The sequence below is a fragment of the Amia ocellicauda genome, chromosome 10 (assembly GCF_036373705.1).
Source record: "Amia ocellicauda isolate fAmiCal2 chromosome 10, fAmiCal2.hap1, whole genome shotgun sequence".
Lineage (NCBI taxonomy): Eukaryota > Metazoa > Chordata > Actinopteri > Amiiformes > Amiidae > Amia > Amia ocellicauda.
Genome location: NC_089859.1, coordinates 35,040,979 through 35,062,256, shown reverse-complemented (window position 1 = coordinate 35,062,256; position 21,278 = coordinate 35,040,979). Strand labels below are relative to the sequence as shown.

The 21,278-nt window shown below is 38.5% G+C and overlaps 1 protein-coding gene across 7 annotated transcripts; it reads left to right on the top strand.

The window, feature by feature from the left end:
- The first annotated feature begins 1,776 nt into the window (after positions 1 to 1,776).
- Positions 1,777 to 21,253, top strand: LOC136760548 (sodium-dependent neutral amino acid transporter B(0)AT1). 7 transcript variants are annotated; one of them, XR_010820213.1, is made up of 15 exons: positions 1,777 to 2,069; positions 6,229 to 6,369; positions 9,658 to 9,795; positions 10,245 to 10,426; positions 10,919 to 11,029; positions 12,891 to 13,003; positions 13,662 to 13,790; positions 14,317 to 14,473; positions 15,553 to 15,757; positions 16,415 to 16,574; positions 17,598 to 17,760; positions 18,214 to 18,387; positions 20,489 to 20,559; positions 20,662 to 20,730; positions 21,106 to 21,253. XR_010820213.1 is itself a non-coding variant. In XM_066715990.1 (14 exons), the coding sequence occupies exons 1-13, from the start codon at positions 1,871 to 1,873 to the stop codon at positions 20,525 to 20,527; spliced, it is 1,911 nt and encodes a 636-aa protein (XP_066572087.1). In that variant the 5' UTR covers positions 1,777 to 1,870; the 3' UTR covers positions 20,528 to 20,559; positions 21,106 to 21,253. The 7 variants fall into 7 exon arrangements, 4 of the variants coding, with proteins under 4 accessions (XP_066572087.1, XP_066572086.1, XP_066572085.1 ...); XR_010820214.1 differs by having other exon boundaries at positions 18,214 to 18,444; XR_010820212.1 differs by having other exon boundaries at positions 20,489 to 20,730.
- The last annotated feature ends 25 nt before the right edge of the window (positions 21,254 to 21,278 follow it).

The following is a 21,278-nucleotide window of genomic DNA, read 5'->3' as shown; positions in this document are numbered from 1 at the left end:
TATCTATTATAGGCAATTATTATCGTTGTCTAAACCAAATTGACCTACTTATGAATTTTAAGTTACAAATGTGTACCCCTATCTAATTTTTATTTATGCATAGTGGAAAGTGACAATTAAAAAAACAGTAATGGGGTAATTTTTGTAATTTGTGATTCACAGATTTTGACATGGTCTAAGCCAGGGGTTCCCAAAGGGGTTCCCCCCCCCACACACACACACACATACACATACACATACATAAAAATTAGTTTGGAAAACTATTTAATTCTTCTTTTCTGAACCAAATATACATGTAACTGGTTAATGAAAGATAAATCAAGTATAGATCTATGCAGAACGGTGCCGTCTTCTGTCACTTAATGCTATACAAGTTACAGGTCATTTCTAGAAAATAAATCACAATTTTAGTCCAGCTACCAATTGCAAATGGTTTTATCTTGGTTTTACCACTGATGTATTTATGATAAATTATTCTATATTATACTATGTACTATGGTATAACTGGAGCTAGAAATGCTATAGAATCTATAGCATTTCTAGCTGTAGTTATAACATAGTAAATAATCTGTCAATTTTACAATGTTAACTTGTACCTAGTTGTACCTAGTGATTGGTCTCTTTGGGTGACATCGTGAATTTGCAAGCAGATTTGTGATTTGCTTATTCCCACCATGTTAGGGAAACAAATACCAACAACATATCTCATAATTTTCTTGAGATAAACTATGTTGCTATTTTGAGAGTTTCATCACTATGGTTTTCAGATGCGACAACCAAGATACTGTATTTTAAAGCCATGCAGAAATCTCACTGCCTGTCAAATGGGACAAGTTTCTACACACCCATGCTGTTACATTTGATGTGTTGTGTTACATTTTAGAGTAATCCTCTATCTAGGTATCATCAGCAAAGGAGCAGAACAGAAAGCTATGGGTTGAAATTATGTGGAAAAAGATGAGGCACAAGAAGAGAAACACGGGAAGCACATGTATGATCACTCTGGGCAGAGCATTACTCTGCAAAGGAGACTGACAGCATTCACCAAATGAAAAATAGGAGTTTGCACATGTGTATGCTATTTCAGAGACAGTAATGCACTTGAGGAATATTGAACTGTTTTCTGTAGCAGTTTTGGCATTGTGGTACAACCAGATCAATTACTTACTGTAGTTTGTAGATATAGAAGGAATGAATAAAGAACAAGCAGTGCAATTGTAGACAGGCCAAGGGTCAACATGCTGGAGCTGTGTTATAGTTGAGAATACATACAATTTATAGAAAAATAATGTATATGAGCAAAATTATTTGAATACAATTCATAGCATATAGGCCAATTAATTGTCTGATGAGTATTGAGCAATCTGAATATAGATACTCTTTATCAATGAAAACTATGGCTGATATAGTTTCCACTACCATTGTTTAGTTACACATTATTTCTCTAATATAGTTATACTTTCCCAATATTGCTGACAACCAAAGTGCATAACGTTAAGGGAGATATCTCTCCAGTAAATAATTGTGCTGCTCTAAGGATTGCTTTTCACTTTCATTAACCCTACTTCTGGAGTGTCAGATGTTCTTACTCTTTTCTGCTTCACTGGCCAAGTCAAGTGTATCCTTCCATTGAGTTTCATTCTTCAATCAGGTAAGATATTAATTATTATCAAGCATGGTCTATGTTGATTAGCGTTTGTGCTGACAGTTGTACCTGTGAGGGTGTAGTCTGAGGCTGAGTGCTAAAGGTTCACTATAAATATCATCAGTCAACGGCAGACACATTCACTTCACAGGACTCCCACACTCACTGCACACTGCCGGGAGTTAACAGTGACAGTTATCTGTATTCTCCTGAAGCAACAGCACCATGAAACTCCAGCTGCCTAACCCTGGTCTAGAGGACAGGATACTTTCATATGAGGAACTGGATAAGCTGGAGACTGAGGAAGCAGATGACAGACCCAAATGGGACAACAAAGCACAGTACATGTTAACCTGCATCGGCTTTTGTGTAGGATTAGGAAACGTGTGGCGCTTCCCTTACCTTTGCCAAAGCCATGGAGGAGGTATGTGGGACTCTTGTACAACTCTGTATGAGGGACTATGCTGTACTTTTCCCATTAGGAGCCCATGTGGAGCGAATACCCAATATTGCTCCTGGCTCGTGGGCATGGTTATTATTGAAAGCACCTGTGTAGACTAGTACTAGAGAACATTAAAGTATTTCCATGCCAGGAAAAATATTTTTATTTTGGTTGTTATAGTAAGGAGAGGTTCTACTCAAACTTTTATTATTATTATTATTATTATTATTATTATTATTATTATTATTATTATTATTATTATTATTATTATTATTATTATTATGGGTGGTGCAGTGGTTAACACTGCTACCACACAGCTCCCGGGGGTCCTGGTTTCAAGTCTCAGCTCAGGGTGCCTGTCTGTGTGGAGTTTGCATGTTCTCCCCATGTCTGTGTGGGTTTCCTCTGGGCACTCTGGGTTCCTCCCACCATCCAAAGACATGCAGTTTAGGTTAATTGGCTACACTAAATTGCCCTGTAGAGGTGTGTGTGTGTTGCCCAGCGATGGACTGGCATCCTGTCCTGGGTGTGTTCCTCCCTTGCGTCATATGCGGGATCGGCTCCAGTGTCCCCTGCGACCCATAAGGATAAGTGGTTTCGAAGATGGATGGATTATTATTGATGTTGATACTCAGGCCTTTTGTTACTTTGGTTGCAAGATGGTTGTTTAGTTGTTCAAATTGATTCAATTTAAAGAAACATATATTGATATTATATGAATCAGTTGTTCATTTTGATCATGTCAGTTTGATTTGGTTTAGGCCTAAGCTGGTTGTGGCACAGTTGAAGGAAATTGTTATGTATTGACTCATGCATTTTAACATTGAACGTTACTGGAGGAGAAAGACACTTAACTTGTACATAATTCAGTAACTCTTAACTTAACTATGGAATCACAGAAGTGCCAAACTTTGTAATTGTCCATTAACTGTTGGCTGTTAGCAAACCATAAAATCATTATCTCAATATACTACAGAAATCAACTAAAATTATTTTCTTCCATTGATTCCTATATTCCTGTTCAGTCAAGGTTATGATATCATCTTTTGGTATTTGATCTGACATATAAACCTTAAGTATCCCTTCAGGTAAACTTACATTAACTTTTATGTAATAAAAAAAAAAAACATTAAGTAGAATATAATGTGTAAAAGCCTCTCATTTATTGAGAAGCAAGCTATTATGTGGTTTTGTCTAAGGAATCTAAAATGTCATCCAGTTAATATTTTATAGTATATTTGAGGAACTACTTTGTTTCTCTTGTGGCCTTATTTTGAAGTTTAGTGTATTGCTTCTCAGAAGTTGGAAAAGCTGTGAAAAGTGAGATCTGTACCCGTATGCATAACACATCTCAGAATTACTCCTAGGAATCATGCTAAAAGTTAGTCGAGGAGTAAAACTACTCCTCACTCAGAGTATACCTACTTTAAACTGGGAGTAGGATCGAATCATAGGAAAGCCTTTGAGCAAAGTTTCATCACAGCTTAGAATACAGCTCACTGTGACATATTTTCTTCATTTTGGAAAATAAATAAAAACTCATGAAAAATGCTATACAACTATACGAATATGCTAAACTTACTCAGCCTTTTATTTGTTTGTTATTTGACACAAAATAATGTGTTTCCCCCTCATTCTTTCATTACGAGGACATTAAGGTGCTACATGGAATTAAAATGCAAGATTCATTTCACAGTCATAATCAAAATAATAAAATATACATAAAACATATTAAATTGAACAGTATTCATCCTTCTGTTGTATATCTGAAATTGTCCACAGGTGGAAACACTGGGGTATAGTCAAGGGTTTAATAAAATACAAATTAAAGTTAACATGCATTCATCACCGCGCATACAGCTTATTATGAATATGCTTTGCATGAGTGGATCATTTTTCATTCATTTTGCAGCTTATTTTTTTACTTTATTTGTACTCTATTACTTTGCAATGTAAAACCCTTGATTAATATAGGCTAGCATTGATTATATAGTCATAATCATTGATTATCAATGTTGCTTGTTTTGGGGATATTTGCTTTGCAGTTTTGAGGAAACTGTCAAACAATCTCTGTTAACACCATTATGGTTTGATGGAAAATTCTGCTAACTTGAAGGCTGTGATGATGGTCTGAAATCATACATACTTGGGTCCCATGAGATTTCCCATTTATCTGCCAAGATCTCACATTACTATCTAGCACAAAAGCCATACCAAAACAGATTAATTCCCCATTGAACAAGGTGAAGACAACCTGTTTGCTCTAGACTAAAACCAGTCAAACAAATGGCACCCTAATTGAAACAATTGCTGCCATTTGACGCAAACACAAGTGTGCCAATACCCATATCCATTTTCCTAAACATGACTGTTACCATGGATACCCCATCTTCTCATGGTATTTACATTAGATAATTCAATAATTTTGAATAAAGCTACACAAAGGGCTCGGTAAAACTCTAATGTGTTATTTTCCTGCCAATTAGATGAGTGCAGTGCCTCTCCACAACAGGTTTCAATACACTGCTCCGTTCCCAGTCTCTTTCATCTCCTGTTTACATGCAGTATCAGGAAAAAATCAGGATGCATGAACAGACATTCAGTATCTATTATCAGCAAGGGGATATAGCGTTAACAAGTATTCGATTTCAATGTGCAAATATGCAAAGCCAGTATGTGTCAAAACAATCATGGGCTTCCAACAACTGGTCTTTAAAGAAGTGTATTTTTTATTTTAATATTAGGGTCAAAGAAAACAAAAATGTAAGTAATTTCAACTTGCACTGCACTAAAGCATTCCAGCTGTTCTAAACCAAACCTATGGTTTCAAAAACCAATGTCAAATGAGCTTGAACTGACAGCCTAAATAATTTAAGCAATGAGTGAGGAACTAATTTCAGTTTATATAATCTGGGATTCAAAGCATATCAATGTGCATTAGGCACTGCCTGCAGCACACTTCCAGTCTAAGTAGCTAGCACCGTCTTTGAAAACTGATAAAGAACTTATTCCAGTTAACAATGATAAGGAGTTACCTTAATCCAATATGCTCTTGCTAAACACACAAATGAGCCTCCTCTTCCTCCTCAACTTGGACAAGATAGCATAAATAACTATATGCAAGTTCCCCCTCTAACAATATCATTAATCCACTATAGACCATATATGTTTACTAGAAGACATCCCCTACCCCACAAAGGTTCTCTTATGGTATTACAAAACAGTAAGATGAAAGCATGAAATCATGACTTAGGGCCGGAATAAATCAAAACTTTGACCCATCCACTAATAGCAAACTACAAACCTGTACATCATAGCGGTTACATTTCTGATTAGAAGAAAGTGTCATCTTACTGAAAATGAAGCTGCAACTGAGTACAGTTCTGTAGTTTTCAAAGTTTTTATTTAATCCAGCCCTTAGTGTAGACAAAACTGAAGTAAACCCCAGTAAAGAAAAGTAAACATACACAGAAAACAAACACAATCAGGGAAAACAAGAAAGAGAAAAACAAATCGATGCACAAACAGAAGCTATTATGCAACAAAATGCAGAATATTGTAAGTTGCCCATAGCTAGGGTTCTTGGTAACAAGACACATCTTTTCCAATAGTACTTGTAATATTAGTCCTTTATCCCTGCTAGATAGCACTTCACAGTTTTATTATGCTTCTTGTGTTTTTGATTGTTTTCCTCCTTGCTCCCTTTCCCATAGCCCTTGACCTTGACCCTACATCTTGACAGCACTTAGTTTTTACCGTCCAGGATGTAGGACCTCACTTACTGTACTTGTGTAAATTGTAAATTGGAATTTGTAACATGTATTAATTTGAATTGCTATGTTTTAGTTAAATTTAATTTGTAATGATTGATGCCTTTTACTTAACTGTATTTTTGCACTTTGTTTTGCACTTATGTTGTAAGTCGCCCTGGATAAGGGCGTCTGCCATGAAATAATAATAATAATAATAATAATAATAATAATAATAATAATAATAATAATAAATTAATTATACAATTCATAATAATAACAATAACTGTCTAAATATTAGTTATCCAAGGAAACAAACCCATGCACTGTAAAGGCAATATTTGAAACACAAAGTTATAGCCAATAACTCTGCATGTGTCTTGTAATTCCAGGGGCGTTCATGATTCCATTCCTAATCCTGCTTGTCCTCGAAGGAATCCCATTGCTGCACCTGGAGTTTGCAATTGGCCAGAGACTAAGGAAAGGCAGTGTTGGTGTGTGGAGCACCATTCACCCTTATCTTTTGGGAGTGGGTAAGTCAAGGCCTGAGGCCTGAGAGCTGCACTTCAACTCCAGTTTGGAAAGCCTGGATGACTACTTTGGAGTGGCAGTCCCATACGACACTCGGCTCAGTCAACCGGAGTCATTCCAGTTTTCAATTAATAATAAAAATAACTCTGAACTCTGAACTCTGAAGATATATAATGAATAGTTTAATGAGCAAAACTAAACTACATGAATCACATTATAATGATAGGTTGCGTATGCAACCCCAGTTATCTGAAAAAGGTAGCACTGCCCAAGGGGGAGGGGTTTCTGCGCACTTCCGCGGGAACCTGATCGAAACGTCACTCTATCAAAGCTGCCATTGGCCCCTGTGCTCGTCACTCAGAACAGGTCCCTTCCCACATCCTGTTCTATAAAACGTGACGTCAGCGCAGGTTCGTCCTCTTTTGCCGGGAAGCACTGCCCAATAAGGAGGAGGGGTTACTGTATAATAAAAATGTCGCAAGGGAGGAGGCAGCGAGCTGATAAGGGAGCCTGCCCCAAGGTGCACCCCTAGGGGACCTCTGCAACACAACTCCAGACAGTAACCTCAGGGGCCCCATAGGGTCACACCTGAGCCGTCCAGGAGCGAGGACTGTAGTCACACTCTACCGGGAACTGTCTGCAATCAGCATATACAAAGCGGGGCTACAGAGGTTAACTCTTACGCAAGGCCAGCTGCTCTACTAGTGCAGGTAGGAGCGAGGCCGAATCTACTTGCACAATGTCTGAGGGCCCACACAGGGCAGAGCAGGTGAAGCTGACTCTCTTGCTCTGAAGCGAAGAGAGGAGGATGAAAAGCCATCAACTCAATAGGCCTGTTGACATGAAATGGAGAGAGCACTTTCGGGAGGAACGCAGGGTTAGGCTGTAGCGTGACCTGGAGCCATCTCCCGCAAAACGGACACACAATGGGTGTACGGACAGGGCGTGTAACTCGCTCACGCATTTTGCAGAGGTGATTGCCAACAAAAACGCAGTCTTAAGTGACACCAGCTTCAGCTCAGCTGAGTTCAGTGGCTCTAATGGGGCTTGGGAAAGTGCGTCCAGCACTACATCAAGGCGCCATGCGGGCAGTGAAAGGGTTCGAGGTGGCCGTAGCCGTCGAGCTCCCTTCAGAAATTGCACAGCCAGAAAATGAGACCCAGGAGGCTCGCCATCAATCCGAACATGACATGTGGAGATGGCTGCCAGATACACTTTGAGCGTGGACGGGGACTTGCCCTGGTCCAACAGCTCTTGTAGAAATTGCAATTTGACCCCGATGGGGCAATTAATTGGGTCTTGACCGCCATCTTGGCACCAGGTGCTAAACGCCCGCCAGCGGTAGGAATACTGCGACCTCGTAGAGGGAGCTCTCGCCGACTGAATAGTGGCAACTACCGCGTCTGACAGACCCCAGGCAATCAATTGCTCCCACTCAGGGGCCAGGCCCAGAGCTGGAGGAGGCCCGGATTGGGGTGCCAAAGCATGTCCTGCACCTGGGACAACAAGTCCGCTCTCACTGGGAGCTGCCAAGGCTCTCCGTGGAGGAGGGCGATCAGGTCCGCGAACCAGAATCTGCGAGGTCACCGTGGGGCTATCAGCAGAACTGTCGCTCGTTCTCTCCTGACCTTCTCCAGGACCACTGGGAGAAGGGTGAACGGTGGGAACGCGTAAAGGAGACAGCGCGGCCACATGTGGGCAAGCGCATCGATCCCTAGGGTTCCTACAGTCTTGGACGGAGAACCATAGTGTGCACTTTGCCGAAACGTCCGCCCTGCCGAACCGGCCCCACAGTTGTTGTACCACAAGCGGGTGGAGGTGCCATTCCGAGACCGGGGGGCCTCCCCGAGAGAGGAGGTCCACCGCAGTGTTGGACCGGCCTGGGAGGTGAACTGCTCTGATGGAGTGGAACCAACCGTGGTTGCGCCCACAGAAGCAGACGGCATGCTAGACAGTACAGTCTGCGCGACCGGAGACCTCCTTGCCTATTGATAAAGGCAACCACCGCTGTGTTGTCCGTCCAGACCAGCACATGTCTGTCCCACAGGACTGGCAGGAAATGAGACAGTCCAAGGAGTACTGCTTGTAACTCCAGGATGTTGATATGGAGGGCCCGTGCGGGCTCCGTCCACCTGCCTCGGACTCCACGTCCGTCGCAGACTGCTCCCCAACCCTGCTTGGAGGCGTCTGTCATCATGACTGCTCGGTGGTAAACTGGCCCCAGGGGCACACCGAGGGTCAAATTGTGGGGGCTCCGCCACCAACAGAGCGCCTTCCAGCGAGCCGGAGTCGTGGCGAGGGTGCATCCTGAGAGACCTGAACCACCACTGCAACGGCCTCAACTGGAGGAGGCCGAGGTGGAGGGTCTGTGATGGAGCCGCTAGGAGGCCCAGCAGCCTCTGGCAAAGGCTGTGACACCAACCACACGCAACCTTGCTGTTGCCGGACTGAACACTGTGTATACCCAACACCAGGTGCTGGAATACAAGCTCCGCGTAGGCCCGTAGGCTTAACCACACCATGTGTTCCGGGGTTTCCGGGGACACTGGGTGATGCAGAGTCCGGGGTGTGCGGGGCCGAGGGTAGTAGACCACCAGCCATAGCGGGATCTAAAACCAAGGCACGCATGCACGGACCGGGAGGGCTAGCAGTGCTCGTTCTCAGCGAACTGAGAGAGCGAGATCTCCTACAGCTGCAGCCACGGGCTGTAGTGCGGGCACAAGCCAGCGGAGGAGCACCTCACGCGGGCGAGATCTCTTATGACACAACGAGGCTCAGGCTGGGCAGCCGGGCCTTGTATTTTACTGCTGCTAATGCTCCTGCTGTAGAGGAAATAGCCCTGTGGACAAAAAACCAACACAGCAAGCAGTCGGAATATATAAGACACTATATTAACAGGACTACTATTTTTAAAGTGTGCTATTTGTAGCTGAAACTGAAACCAAAGCGCACCGGAGCCCCGGTCAAAGTCTAATGCACAAGACAAGACACGGTGAGCTCACGTTCTCAGGTCAAGGCGAAGAGGCAAAAGAGGACGAACCTGCACTGACGTCACGTTTTATAGAACAGGATGTGGGAAGGGACCTGTTCTGAGTGACAAGCGCAGGGGCCAATGGCAGCTTTGATAGAGTGACGTTTCGATCAGGTTCCCGCGAAAGTGCGCAGAAATCCCTCCCCCTTGGGCAGTGCTTCCGACTTGAAAGATAACATTGTTTCATATGAAGGGTTTGTACAACTGCACATTGCATTTGTATGGTTGCTGATTTGTATTTTTTTTTGTTATTCTCTAGGTATTGCATCCATGTGTGTCTCTTTCCTGGTCAGTCTGTATTATAACACCATCATTGCCTGGGTGATGTGGTATTTCTTCAATTCCTTTCAAGATCCTCTTCCTTGGAGTTACTGTCCCATCAATGAAAACAGAACAGGTATTACAGTCACATATCAGACTATACTAATTAAAGGTAATAGCTAAAGAAAACTCAGAAATATAAACAATGGACTGAATTAAATCAAAATGTTGACCCACCCTCTAATAGCAAACTACAAAAATGTACATCATACATTTTGCCTGTTTTTGTAAAAGAGAAGAATTAATTTTAGCTGCAGATCTCATAACTGAAACAGTGTTTAAACAAATCTGTGGCTTACATGTTGACTTCTGTCTGAGTACTGACAGGCCAAATTCATATGTACTATAGACTGCAGACAACTTGTTATTACCAAACCTTGTGGCAAATACCACTGAGTGTAGTTAGTAGTGTGCTCAGACTATGGGAAGATTACACCAGAATGTGTCAACAATATCTACTCATTGTACTCCATGTTATTGAATGCCTAATTCTGTTGAATTAACTACTAAATGTGTCCCGACCAGATTACGTGACAGAGTGCAAGGACAGCTCTCCAGTGGATTATTTCTGGTACAGAGTAACACTGAACACCTCTAGGGAAATCAGTGATGCAGGAGGGCTTCAGTGGTGGCTGGTCATCTCTCTAATTTGCGCCTGGGCTGTGCTCTATGTTTGCTGCATTAGAGGCATCGAAACGACTGGAAAGGTACCAATTCAAGTCAAAGCATAGAGTGAAAGCCTTCTTTAAATAAAAAAAGATACCATGTCTGATGGTTTTCCTTCTAGCTCAGTTAATCTAATTTGATATAACAATTTTCTCAATGGGATATATGCCAGTGTGTTTCAAGGACTATTAAAGCTGAAGAATGAATGGATGCCCTTGATTTATGCTAGAGACCACTGAAACATTTGTGATATGGTGAAAAGTGTTACATTGATTAAAACAAGCAATCAAAACATTGAATTTGTTAAGGACTTGGGTGCAAGAAAATATTAAGACAGTGGAAGTATATATTTTATGCCCACAGAAATTTTGCTCTAGCCTTTATGAATCATCATATCTCTCATATCTCTGCGGTGAAATAATGTATATCTGACCTATAGCCTTTTATTGTAAATGCAGTAGGGTTTCTGGCTGGTGACTTAATTAATTTGGACGACTGATAAGTGAAATTAATGTTGCTTTTGTTTTCCTTAGGCTGTTTACGTAACTTCAACATTGCCTTATTTGGTCCTGACAATATTCCTTATTAGAGGTTTAACTCTTAAAGGCTCTGTGGACGGAATTATATTCCTATTTACACCAGATGTAAGTATTGGGCTTAGGTATGTATGTATGTATGCATGACTTGTGTACATGTGTATATTCAAGTATGCATGCATTTATGTATGTTGTTTTTTTACACAGCGTCTAATCAAGCCACAGTTTATAAATCCTATTGATGCTAGCTATTGAAAATAAGGAAAATATATTGTATTTGCAAGCTACCAGGGATTGTTGATATTATAATGGAATACTATATACAGACGTGCTTAAATTTGTTGATACCCTTACAGCTCATTGAAATAATGCTTAATTTCTCCTGAAAAGTGATAAAATTAAAAGCTATTGCATCATGTATATATGTGCATGCCTTTGGTATTCATAGAATAAAGCAAAGAAGCTGTGAAAATAGATTAATTATTGCTCATTCTACAAAGATATTCTAAAATGGGCTGGACACATTTGTTGGTACCCCTTAGAAAAGATAATAAATAATTGGATTATAGTGATATTCCAAACTAATTTGTTTCTTTAATTAGTATCACACATGGCTCCAATCTTGTAATCAGTCATTCAGCCTATTTAAATGGAGGAGAGTAGTCACTATGCCGTTTGGTATCATTGTGTGCACCACACTGAACATGGACCAGAGAAAGCAAAGGAGAGAGTTGTCTGGGGAGATCAGAAAGAAAATAATAGACAAGCATGGTGAAGGTAAAGGCTACAAGACCATTTCCAAGCAGCTTGATGTTCCTGTGACAACAGTTGCAAATATTATTAAGAAGTTCAAGGTCCATGGAACTGTAGCCAACCTCCCTGGGTGCGGCCACAAGAGGAAAATTGACCCCAGATTGCATAATGTGAATGGCAGAAAAAAACAAGGATAACTGCCAAAGAGATACAAACTGAACTCCAAAGTGAAGGTATGTCAGTTTCTGATCGCACCATCCATCGCTTGTTGAGCGAAAGTGGCCTTCCAGGAGGACTTCACTTTTGAAAGAAAAACATAAAAAAGCCAGACTGGAATTTGGTAAAATTCATATTGACAAGCCACAATCCTTCTGGGAGAATGTCCTTTGGACAGATGAGTCAAAACTGGAGCTTTATGTTCAGCTCTATGTTCACAGATGAAAAATTGAAGCTTTCAAAGAAAAGAACACCATACCTACAGTGAAACATGGAGGAGGCTCCAGTGCCTTGAATCTGTGCAGGGCACAATGACATCTCAAGACTATCAAGGTATTCTGTAGCGAAACGTACTGCCCAGTGTCAGAAAACTCTGTCTCAGTCGCAGGTCATGGGTCCTCCAACAGGATAATAACCCAAAACACACAGCTAAAAGCACCCAAGAATGGATAAGAACAAAACATTGGACTGTTCTGAAGTGGCCTATGAGACCTGATCTGAATCCTATCGAACATCTATGGAAAGAGCTGAAACTTGCAGTCTGGAGAAGGCACCCATCAAACCTGAGACAGCTGGAGCAGTTTGCTCAGGAAGAGTGAGCCAAACTACCTGTTAAAAGTTGCAGAAGTCTCATAGAGAGCTACAGAAAACATTTGATTGCAGTGATTCACTTTAAAGGTTGTGCAACAAAATATTAGGTTGAGGGTCCCATCATTTTTGTCCATGCCATTTTCATTTGTTTTATTATGTACAATATAATGTTGAAAAACAAAAAGCAAAGTCTGATTTCTATTGAATATGGAATAAACAATGGTGGATGCCAATAACTTTTTTCAGTTTCAAGTTATTTCAGAGGAAATTGTGCATTCTTTGTTTTTTGTGGAGGGGTACCAACAAATTTGAACACGTCTGTGTATATAGCATTCAGGCATAAACGAAATACATACATTATTTAATATGTGCTAATTGTAAATGGTATAAATACTGCTTGTAATTCCAGATTGCAGAACTGGCAAACCCAGCAACATGGTTAGATGCCGGTGCTCAAGTGTTCTATTCTTTTTCACTGGCGTTCGGTGGCCTCATCTCTTTCTCCAGTTATAACTCAGTCCAGTAAGTCACAGTATGCATTACATTATTAGGGTTTTAAAAGGCCATGGGAAGTGGATCAAGACTTTGCAGGCTTGAATGTACCTAAGTATTTTTGTGTGTTGTTGTTTGATGTTTAATTCTGCATAGCTTTGAATCGAACTACTGAATTGCTTCCTGAGGTCTGGTATCATTTATACATATATTTGAAAAATGAAAATAGTTTAATTGACCAGTTTTCCTACATCAATTACACATCCATGTTATAAATAATTACATGGATGTGTAATTGATGTAGGAAAACTGGTCAATTAAACTATTTTCATTTTTCAAATATATGTATAAATGACACCAGACCTCAGGAAGCAATTCATGTAAATATTTATAACATGGCAACCTCTTTTGTGTTTTCCTTTGGCTAAATATTAAGATAGGGATTACATTGCATACATTTTCTCTCTGTTCAGGCACCTTGTATTAATACAGTACAGAAGTAATCTATATAACTGAGAAAAGAGAAATAGAAGGAAGGAAGCTCTTAAGGGAAGACAGCACTGCTAACTACTGTTGCAAATATCCATACAGTCAATATGTATCTTAATCAGAATTAATGTAGCTTGATAAAATATCTGTACAAATGGTATGTGCATGTTGACTTGTGGTGCAAATATTTATTTTCTAGTAATAATTGTGAGAAGGATGCTGTCATCGTTTCCATCATCAACGGCCTAACATCCATTTACGCTGCCACTGTAATATACTCCATCATCGGATTCCGAGCAACTGAGAGATATGACGACTGTGTTAATGGGTAAGTCACTTCAGTTGCTTAGTTATTTAGTACTTACTTTATCAAGAAAACAGCCAGGAATAGCCAGGAATACAAGTATCAGATTTAATGGTTAAACAACAAGAGCACCATGATTACTTTCATAGGTAATAGGTTTCATAAGTTCTGTGATGGATATCATTTATAGACTGTAAAGTAAAATGTAAAAGTATAAAAAGTAACTTGATAGTAGGTTTGTTTTATTTTTCCAGAAAAAAATATTAATAATCAAAATAGTGTTTTGGGAACTGCCAAAACACTATTTTGTTTAAAATCTTTATTATAAATGATAAATTATATCTTATAAAGATATGGTGGCCCTGAAGTACAAAGCATGAACAAAAAGTACAGCACAAACAAAGGTTTATTGATAATTTATAAATTGAATTATTAATGGTTCCTAACTGTTTTATAACCTATGTTGTTTGGTATGGTGATGTTATAAATATCCAAGCAATGGAATAAAAAATGGATTGAAGTGACAATCTATATTTGCTTTTCTTTGCAGAAATATTCTGACCCTAATGAACACTTTTGATCTGTCTGAAGCTAACATTACTGAACACACCTACAATGATGTTCTCGGACAACTGAACAGCACATTTCCAGCGGTCATTCAAAATCTTTCTCTTAAAACCTGTGACCTCAATAGTTTTCTAAGTGAAGTAAGTTTCCCTTATTTTCCTCTTTTATTTTACAAATGTAAAACACCTTTTTGTTAAAATCTAAAATTGTCTCATATCATATACAGATGGGTGACAAAATAAAGGAAAAAACAACATATAGTGTCTTCAATGCTCTTGGCATAGATTCTATCAGTCTCTGTAACTCTACTGGAGGGATGGAACATTGGAATATTCCCTCATTTCATGTTTTGACGATGGTGGTGGAGAGCGCTGTCTAACACATTGGTCCAAAATCTCCCATAGGTGTTCAATTGGGTTTAGTTGACTGCAAAGGCCATAGCATATGATTCAAATCATTTTCATACTCATCAGACCACTCAGTGAGCCCTCGTGCCCTGTGGATGGGGGCATTGTCATCCTGGAAGAGACCACTCCCATCAGGATAGAAATGTGTCAACATAGGATAAATGTGATCACCCAATAACGTTGTAAGGATTGGCAGTGACCCTTCCCTCTAAGGGGACAAGTGGACCCAAGCCATGTCAGGAAAATGCCACCCACAGCAAAACAGAGTCTCTGGACCCCCTCACTGTAGAGGTCAAACAGTCAGGCCTGTACCATTCTCTTGGTGTCGTCACACATGCAGTCGCCCACTTGTTGAAAACACTAGCCAGTTCAGCAGTCTTTGTGACTGAAGCTCCTGCCCCAATTTGTGCCCCAATAATGACCCCTCTTTCAAAGTCACTTAGATCCTTTCCTCTTGCCATCTTGATCCAAAATCGAGGTCAACTGGGCCTGCTCAGCATTTGTATATGCCACAGAGCATGATAGGATGTTAATTGCTTAATTGTGTCATGCAGTACATCTCCTTGGAGGAATCTGCATTCGCTATGTTCCTCCACTCATTTATTCAGGTTTTTCCTTTATTTGTCACCCGTCTGTATATCTGTCTCTAAGAAGAATTTTTGCCAATTCAAAAGTCTTTAGTTGGTGTAAGTTTATATTCAGATCAGTGAATAGAATAGCCAAAGTTAGACAGTTGGGAAATTTGATACAAAATGTGATATACTGCCCATAGCTACGGTATCTTCTGATTATGCGGATTTGTTTTACTTTAGGGTGTGGAAGGAACTGGCCTTGCATTCATCGTCTTCACTGAAGCAATTACTAAGATGCCAGTGTCCCCATTGTGGTCCATTTTGTTCTTTATCATGCTGTTCTGTCTCGGTCTGTCATCCATGTTTGGCAATATTGAAGGAGTCATTGTGCCTCTTCAGGACTTAAAGGCTTTTCCCAAGTCATGGCCCAAGGAGCTCATAACTGGTAAGTTGTCTACTGATTTTTTTCAAGTATTTAATTAAAAAAGCTAAATGCTATCTTTGGCTCAGTTTCAGAAAATAAAGCCATGTGGAGAGTCATACAGAATCAAGTGCCTGGTTCGTATGTTGTGAGGATTTTACAATGCCGGAGCAAGAACACTTTAAAGTCAAAGTGCAAATTGAAAACATGTATCCAATCATAGTTTATTTTACCATCAGTCTGACATATGACTGTGTCCTAACCTTAATAAATAACTAATCACATAAGATCTCCTGACAAATCTCTTCATGATTATCCACCTTGCTATATTGTTACACACCACAAGCAAGTGAACTTTTATCTGGACATTCTCAGCTTTATAGAATGACACAAATTCCCTTTGATTATAAAGGGAAACATTTGGATATACATAGCATGCTTTTAAAACCTAAGGGTCTCTGTTAAGATTTTGGTCAAAACATGTATTTATTTTTCATTTACCCTGTTGAATTATGTTTTTTTTTTCTTCAAATTAATACATAATAATAATAATAATAATAATAATAATAATAATAATAATAATAATAATAATAATAATATGTTTTATGGGAAATACTTAATCTCAAGTTAACAAGGTTTACAAGGTTTACATTCCCACTTGTTTGCTTGTTTGTTTTGCAGGCACCATATGTCTGGTGTGTTTTCTGATCGCCTTGATATTTGTCCAGCAATCTGGGAATTATTGGCTGGCGCTGTTTGACAGCTTTGCTGGGTCCATTCCTCTGCTGATCATTGCTTTCTGTGAAATGGTTGGAGTGGTGTACATTTATGGAATAGACAGGTAAGTGCAATGTCAAGAGATGACAATAGTGGTTCCTCCTTTTTACTTTTATGGAAAGAAAAGTTTAATGAATTCTTAAAGTTTTTCAGCTCTAGGAATATATGGGTTATATTTTAAACATATTTTAGTCTGTAATCCATAAAGGGTGGCATGGTGACATAGTGGATAGAGCTCTCACCGTTCCCATATTTGCTACTCCACATTTCCCTGTTGTTGTGAAAGTGTTGTGTGTGCCACACTAGTACCACCAGGGTAGGTTTAAGTGACCCTGTACTGGATGGAATGGTAATTTAAAATGTATGGATGTAATCCATATATTTATTTTACCTTGTAAATATATGGTGAGGTTAATTTCTACCATATATTTTCGACATATACAATAAATATATGGATTGCATACTCATTTATATTTTAAATATACAAAAAGGGCTCAGTTTTCATTTATGAATAAAATAAGGATCATATATTTCTACCATAAACTAAATATATATGTTTGTTCCATATGAGTAGGGTGTCAGTCAAGGAAAAATATCTGTACTGAGTGAGTTAAAGAAAAAACACATATATGTAAAGATTACAGTATTTCAGACTAAAATTAAATTGGACCTAAATTCACAATCCAAAGGTAGAATTTCTGTAAGGAAATTATTAAGAATTATTATAGTGGGTAAAAATGACAAAAAATATATTTAAAGAAAAACCTATTTAATTAAAAATGATTAACACCCTCTACATCTCTGTAAAGGCAATGCTCTTTACACTCAGCTTTTTTGAAACACTGTCTCCAGGTCGCATCTCAGTTTACTTCATAATCAGGAACATCTGTACTGTATATAAAGCAGTTTGTGTACTGTGTACAATTACACACCTCATATGATACCACAGGTACCTGTGAATAGGGAAAGCTAGTTGGGCCTGCTATTAGTACATGTTGCAGTCTTCACCTGCAACAAAAAAAAAAAAAAAATGTTGACTCGAGGGCAAATCTAGAAGGCTAAAACTGTGACTTGTACCATCCAATAGGTTTAACAAAGACATTGAATTTATGATCGGACACAAACCCAACATCTTCTGGCAGGCCAGCTGGAGAGTTATCAGCCCTCTCGTTATGTTGGTCATCTTCTTGTTCTACTTTGTCACAAAAGTAAATGAAGAGCTTTTCTATATTGCCTGGAATCCTGATTATGTAAGTAGTCATGTTTTGTTGTTTAAAGAACTTTAAAAGACTTTTAAGAGAGCAGAAACAGGTCAGTTTTCTTAATAGCTTCCCCTGAACCATATTGTATTTTACAATCACTCAGGGCAGTGAGTGAGATGAACAGGAGAATACATAATTGAAGACAAAGGCCTTGGCCAAGTGAAACTTTTTCAACTTTTATTAAGTGTCAGAAGCCACCATTTACTACCTAATTAATACAAATGTCATGGGGTACAAGTGTGAAATGTATGATACACGGGTAGGTTTCTGGATTGGGTTTAAAATGTCCATATGCTCACTTAGAGAACAATGGAGAGTAGGATCCTAAACTTAAATAATCATTACCCAGACTTATTTTTTTTACTAAGGAGCTCTGAAAATGTATTGGCACTTAACACAAGCACTTGACCTGTTTTTGTTTCTGTTCAAATTTCCTTACAGATATCATTCCCAACTCTTGAAAAACTGCCATACCCTGGCTGGATCTATGTTATTATTTTCATTCTGTCTGGAGTCCCAAGTCTAGCCATACCTTTAACGGCCTTATTTAAATTCATAAGGAATTGCTGCCGGAAACCAGAAGAACAACAAGTCCTCACAACCATTTCTGCCATGGTGAATATGAATGACAGAAGGCATGAAGAGTAAAGTCTTCTGAAACTAAGATACAAGGTGTTTGAAGCCATTTATTAGCAACCTTGTTATTCAATGCATTGGACTTTCACTTAATGTAACCTTAAAGATGATGGGAGGAGTCCTGTGAGATTCTACTGGAAACAAAAGCACCCTAAGGCTTGAACTTTTACAATGGAGGTGTAAATGTCATGGACTCCTGCACAAGCAAAACCTGCCCTATTATGTAGTTCACCTCAGCCAAGAGGACAGAGCTGTAATGAAAAGATATCAGAAGCTCAGAAAGTTAAAATCTATATTTCGTTTTCTGAGACACAATATGGCATGCCAGTTTGTGCCATTTGACCAATTAGATGACCTACTTAAATTGTACTTTAGGGAAAATTACTTTAATTAGTGTTTTATCATGTGATTTGAAAGTTCCAACTCAATGCAAGGAATCTATTGATTAACAGCAATAATTTTAATAACCAGTAGCTAGGGATGCCTTTTAATAAGCCTGAGTAAGAATTTCATACTTACTGTGTTGCTAAAAGCATGACTTAGAAACAAATATTCCCAAAATGCAACAACTTAAGGATATGTTCTGCAAAACATATAACTTAAGTATAATTGAGAAAATATGTGAAACATTTGTACCAAATTACTTTTTGTGGAAGGGATAAACATGATCTTCCCAACAAAGTTGTGATTAATTATTTCCCCAAAAACATATTATTATTATTATTATTATTATTATTATTATTATTATTATTATTATTATTATTATTATTATTATTATTATTAATCAACATCATCATCATCATGCTCTTGTAAATGCATTAGCAGTCGCTAGACATTTGCTGAGTATCAGTTAAGTGTTTTTATTCTGCGTTCACATTCAGATAGTTCTTAATGTTTTGAGCCTAACACATAAGCATGCAACTTGATATCAGGTCATTCTGAAATACAGGCATCTATAGGATTGTCTGAAAAGTAGTAGGAAGTGGCTTCTGATAATAAATGAAAATGCGATTGGACAGTTTTTTACTCTGCGATTTGTGGGTAGGTCAAAGTATATTGATATTGTCTAGCTCCTAGTCTAGTAACTTTTTATTTTTTGCTCAGATTTGATGATGGAGAGAAGTATATTTTAAAGCAGTGGAAAATGGTAGTTTTAAAAATTAAGCAAAGAATAGAAAACAAATGTATTTATACATTATGTATTTATATATAAAAAAATAAACAAACAATGGTAGTTCACTGTGAAAACAACATTATATTTCAAATTTATAACAATATCACTTGCTGTGACAACAGAATCTATGCTCTACTACTCAAGGACATGTAATAATCTATTTGTCTCTTGGACATCACTCTAGTTTGCTGCAACACAGCATGAAAAATATATGTATCTGTCTTTTATGTCATTGTCTACAAATACAATGGCATGGTTCAGTTTCAAAAGGCTTTGGTGCAGGTCAGGGAATGTCCTGGAAAAACTGACTGGGAATTTATGAGAGTACTATAACAGAGCTTTTGTTGCCTAAGGTCCTACAGTTTTCAGGTTGTAAGAGAAATAGAGTTGAGTTAAAACATTTTTCTAAATTCCATGTAATTATAGGATTTTTCTATTGCCTGTTAACAGAAATGACTAACTGTGAAAAAATTCTCACAGTGGATTGTGGCTGCAAGCCATTGCTAGAGTTTCTATGTGACAATAAGTAACCAGGTGGAAAGCTACCCATGACTGTAACTCTAAGACCTTTTAAACCAGATTGTCACACCTCTTGCATAATAAGGAAGTAATTCGGCAACATACTTACAAAAAAGTATGCAACTGGATGCTTTTATGTGTTCATTTAAATGTGCTGAAATTGGTGGAGCTGTAGATTACTCTTACAGAAATTAAAATAAAACCTTTGGATACTGTTCAATGTTATCTCGCTTTTGTTTTTCCTATTTTTTTGGTATGTAATTTATATTTAGTTCCAATCCTATAATGGGTGCTACATGTGATCCAAATGAATTTGTGTCAGAACTCTGACTGCATTATGAATGTAAAGTCCTGCACTTCATTGCATTAATGTGGTATTTCTCCTAGGTCATTTGCTGTATCTCTGTAGTAGAGTCTTCAAGCTGAAACACTAAAGTCAAATTCAGGTTCACACAAAGGTCAGTTGGACTATCCAGATCATTACTGTGTTATAAATGACTATTTAGTTTACAGTTTGATACTCGATTACCTTAGCATAATGTACTTTTGACAAGGAACAGGTTGGTATATACAAAGATAACGTCATGGAATTCTGTGAAGTGGTTCCTCCCAAGATCTCACTCAATGAAGTAAGACCATTTTGTTCCTAAAACCAACCAAACAAGTAAGGTAAAATGATCTTCTGTTATTTGTTGCCTTTCTTGTGTGTTTGTTATAATTACTAAATGTCCTGACTAAACAAAGAATTGATGCTCTCCAACTTCGAAAGATCAATTCCAATGCCTGCATGGTAATTACGGGTAAAGCTGCATTACTCCTGTACAAAAATCATGTTCATGAAGCATGTACAGGCTTTGGTTTTCACCATAAAATATACAAGATTTACATTAGACATGCACAGCAAAACCATAACCAAATAGGAATTTTCCTTACATGGCTTTGGTGCTCGATTGACACATTTTTGTTGACCCTCTCAATTCTTAAAAAAATGTATTTTTTTGCAGATAATGACATACGACACATCAGCTACTGGAGTTGAAGCACATTGGTACCTTTTGCTATCACCAGTTCCTTTATTTGTGGTTATCAATTAACCAAATTCTTAAAAGCTCTGTAAATACGACTGTAAAATAAACAAAAGAGTTAACTGGTTATGGGAATGCTTTACCTGTACTGA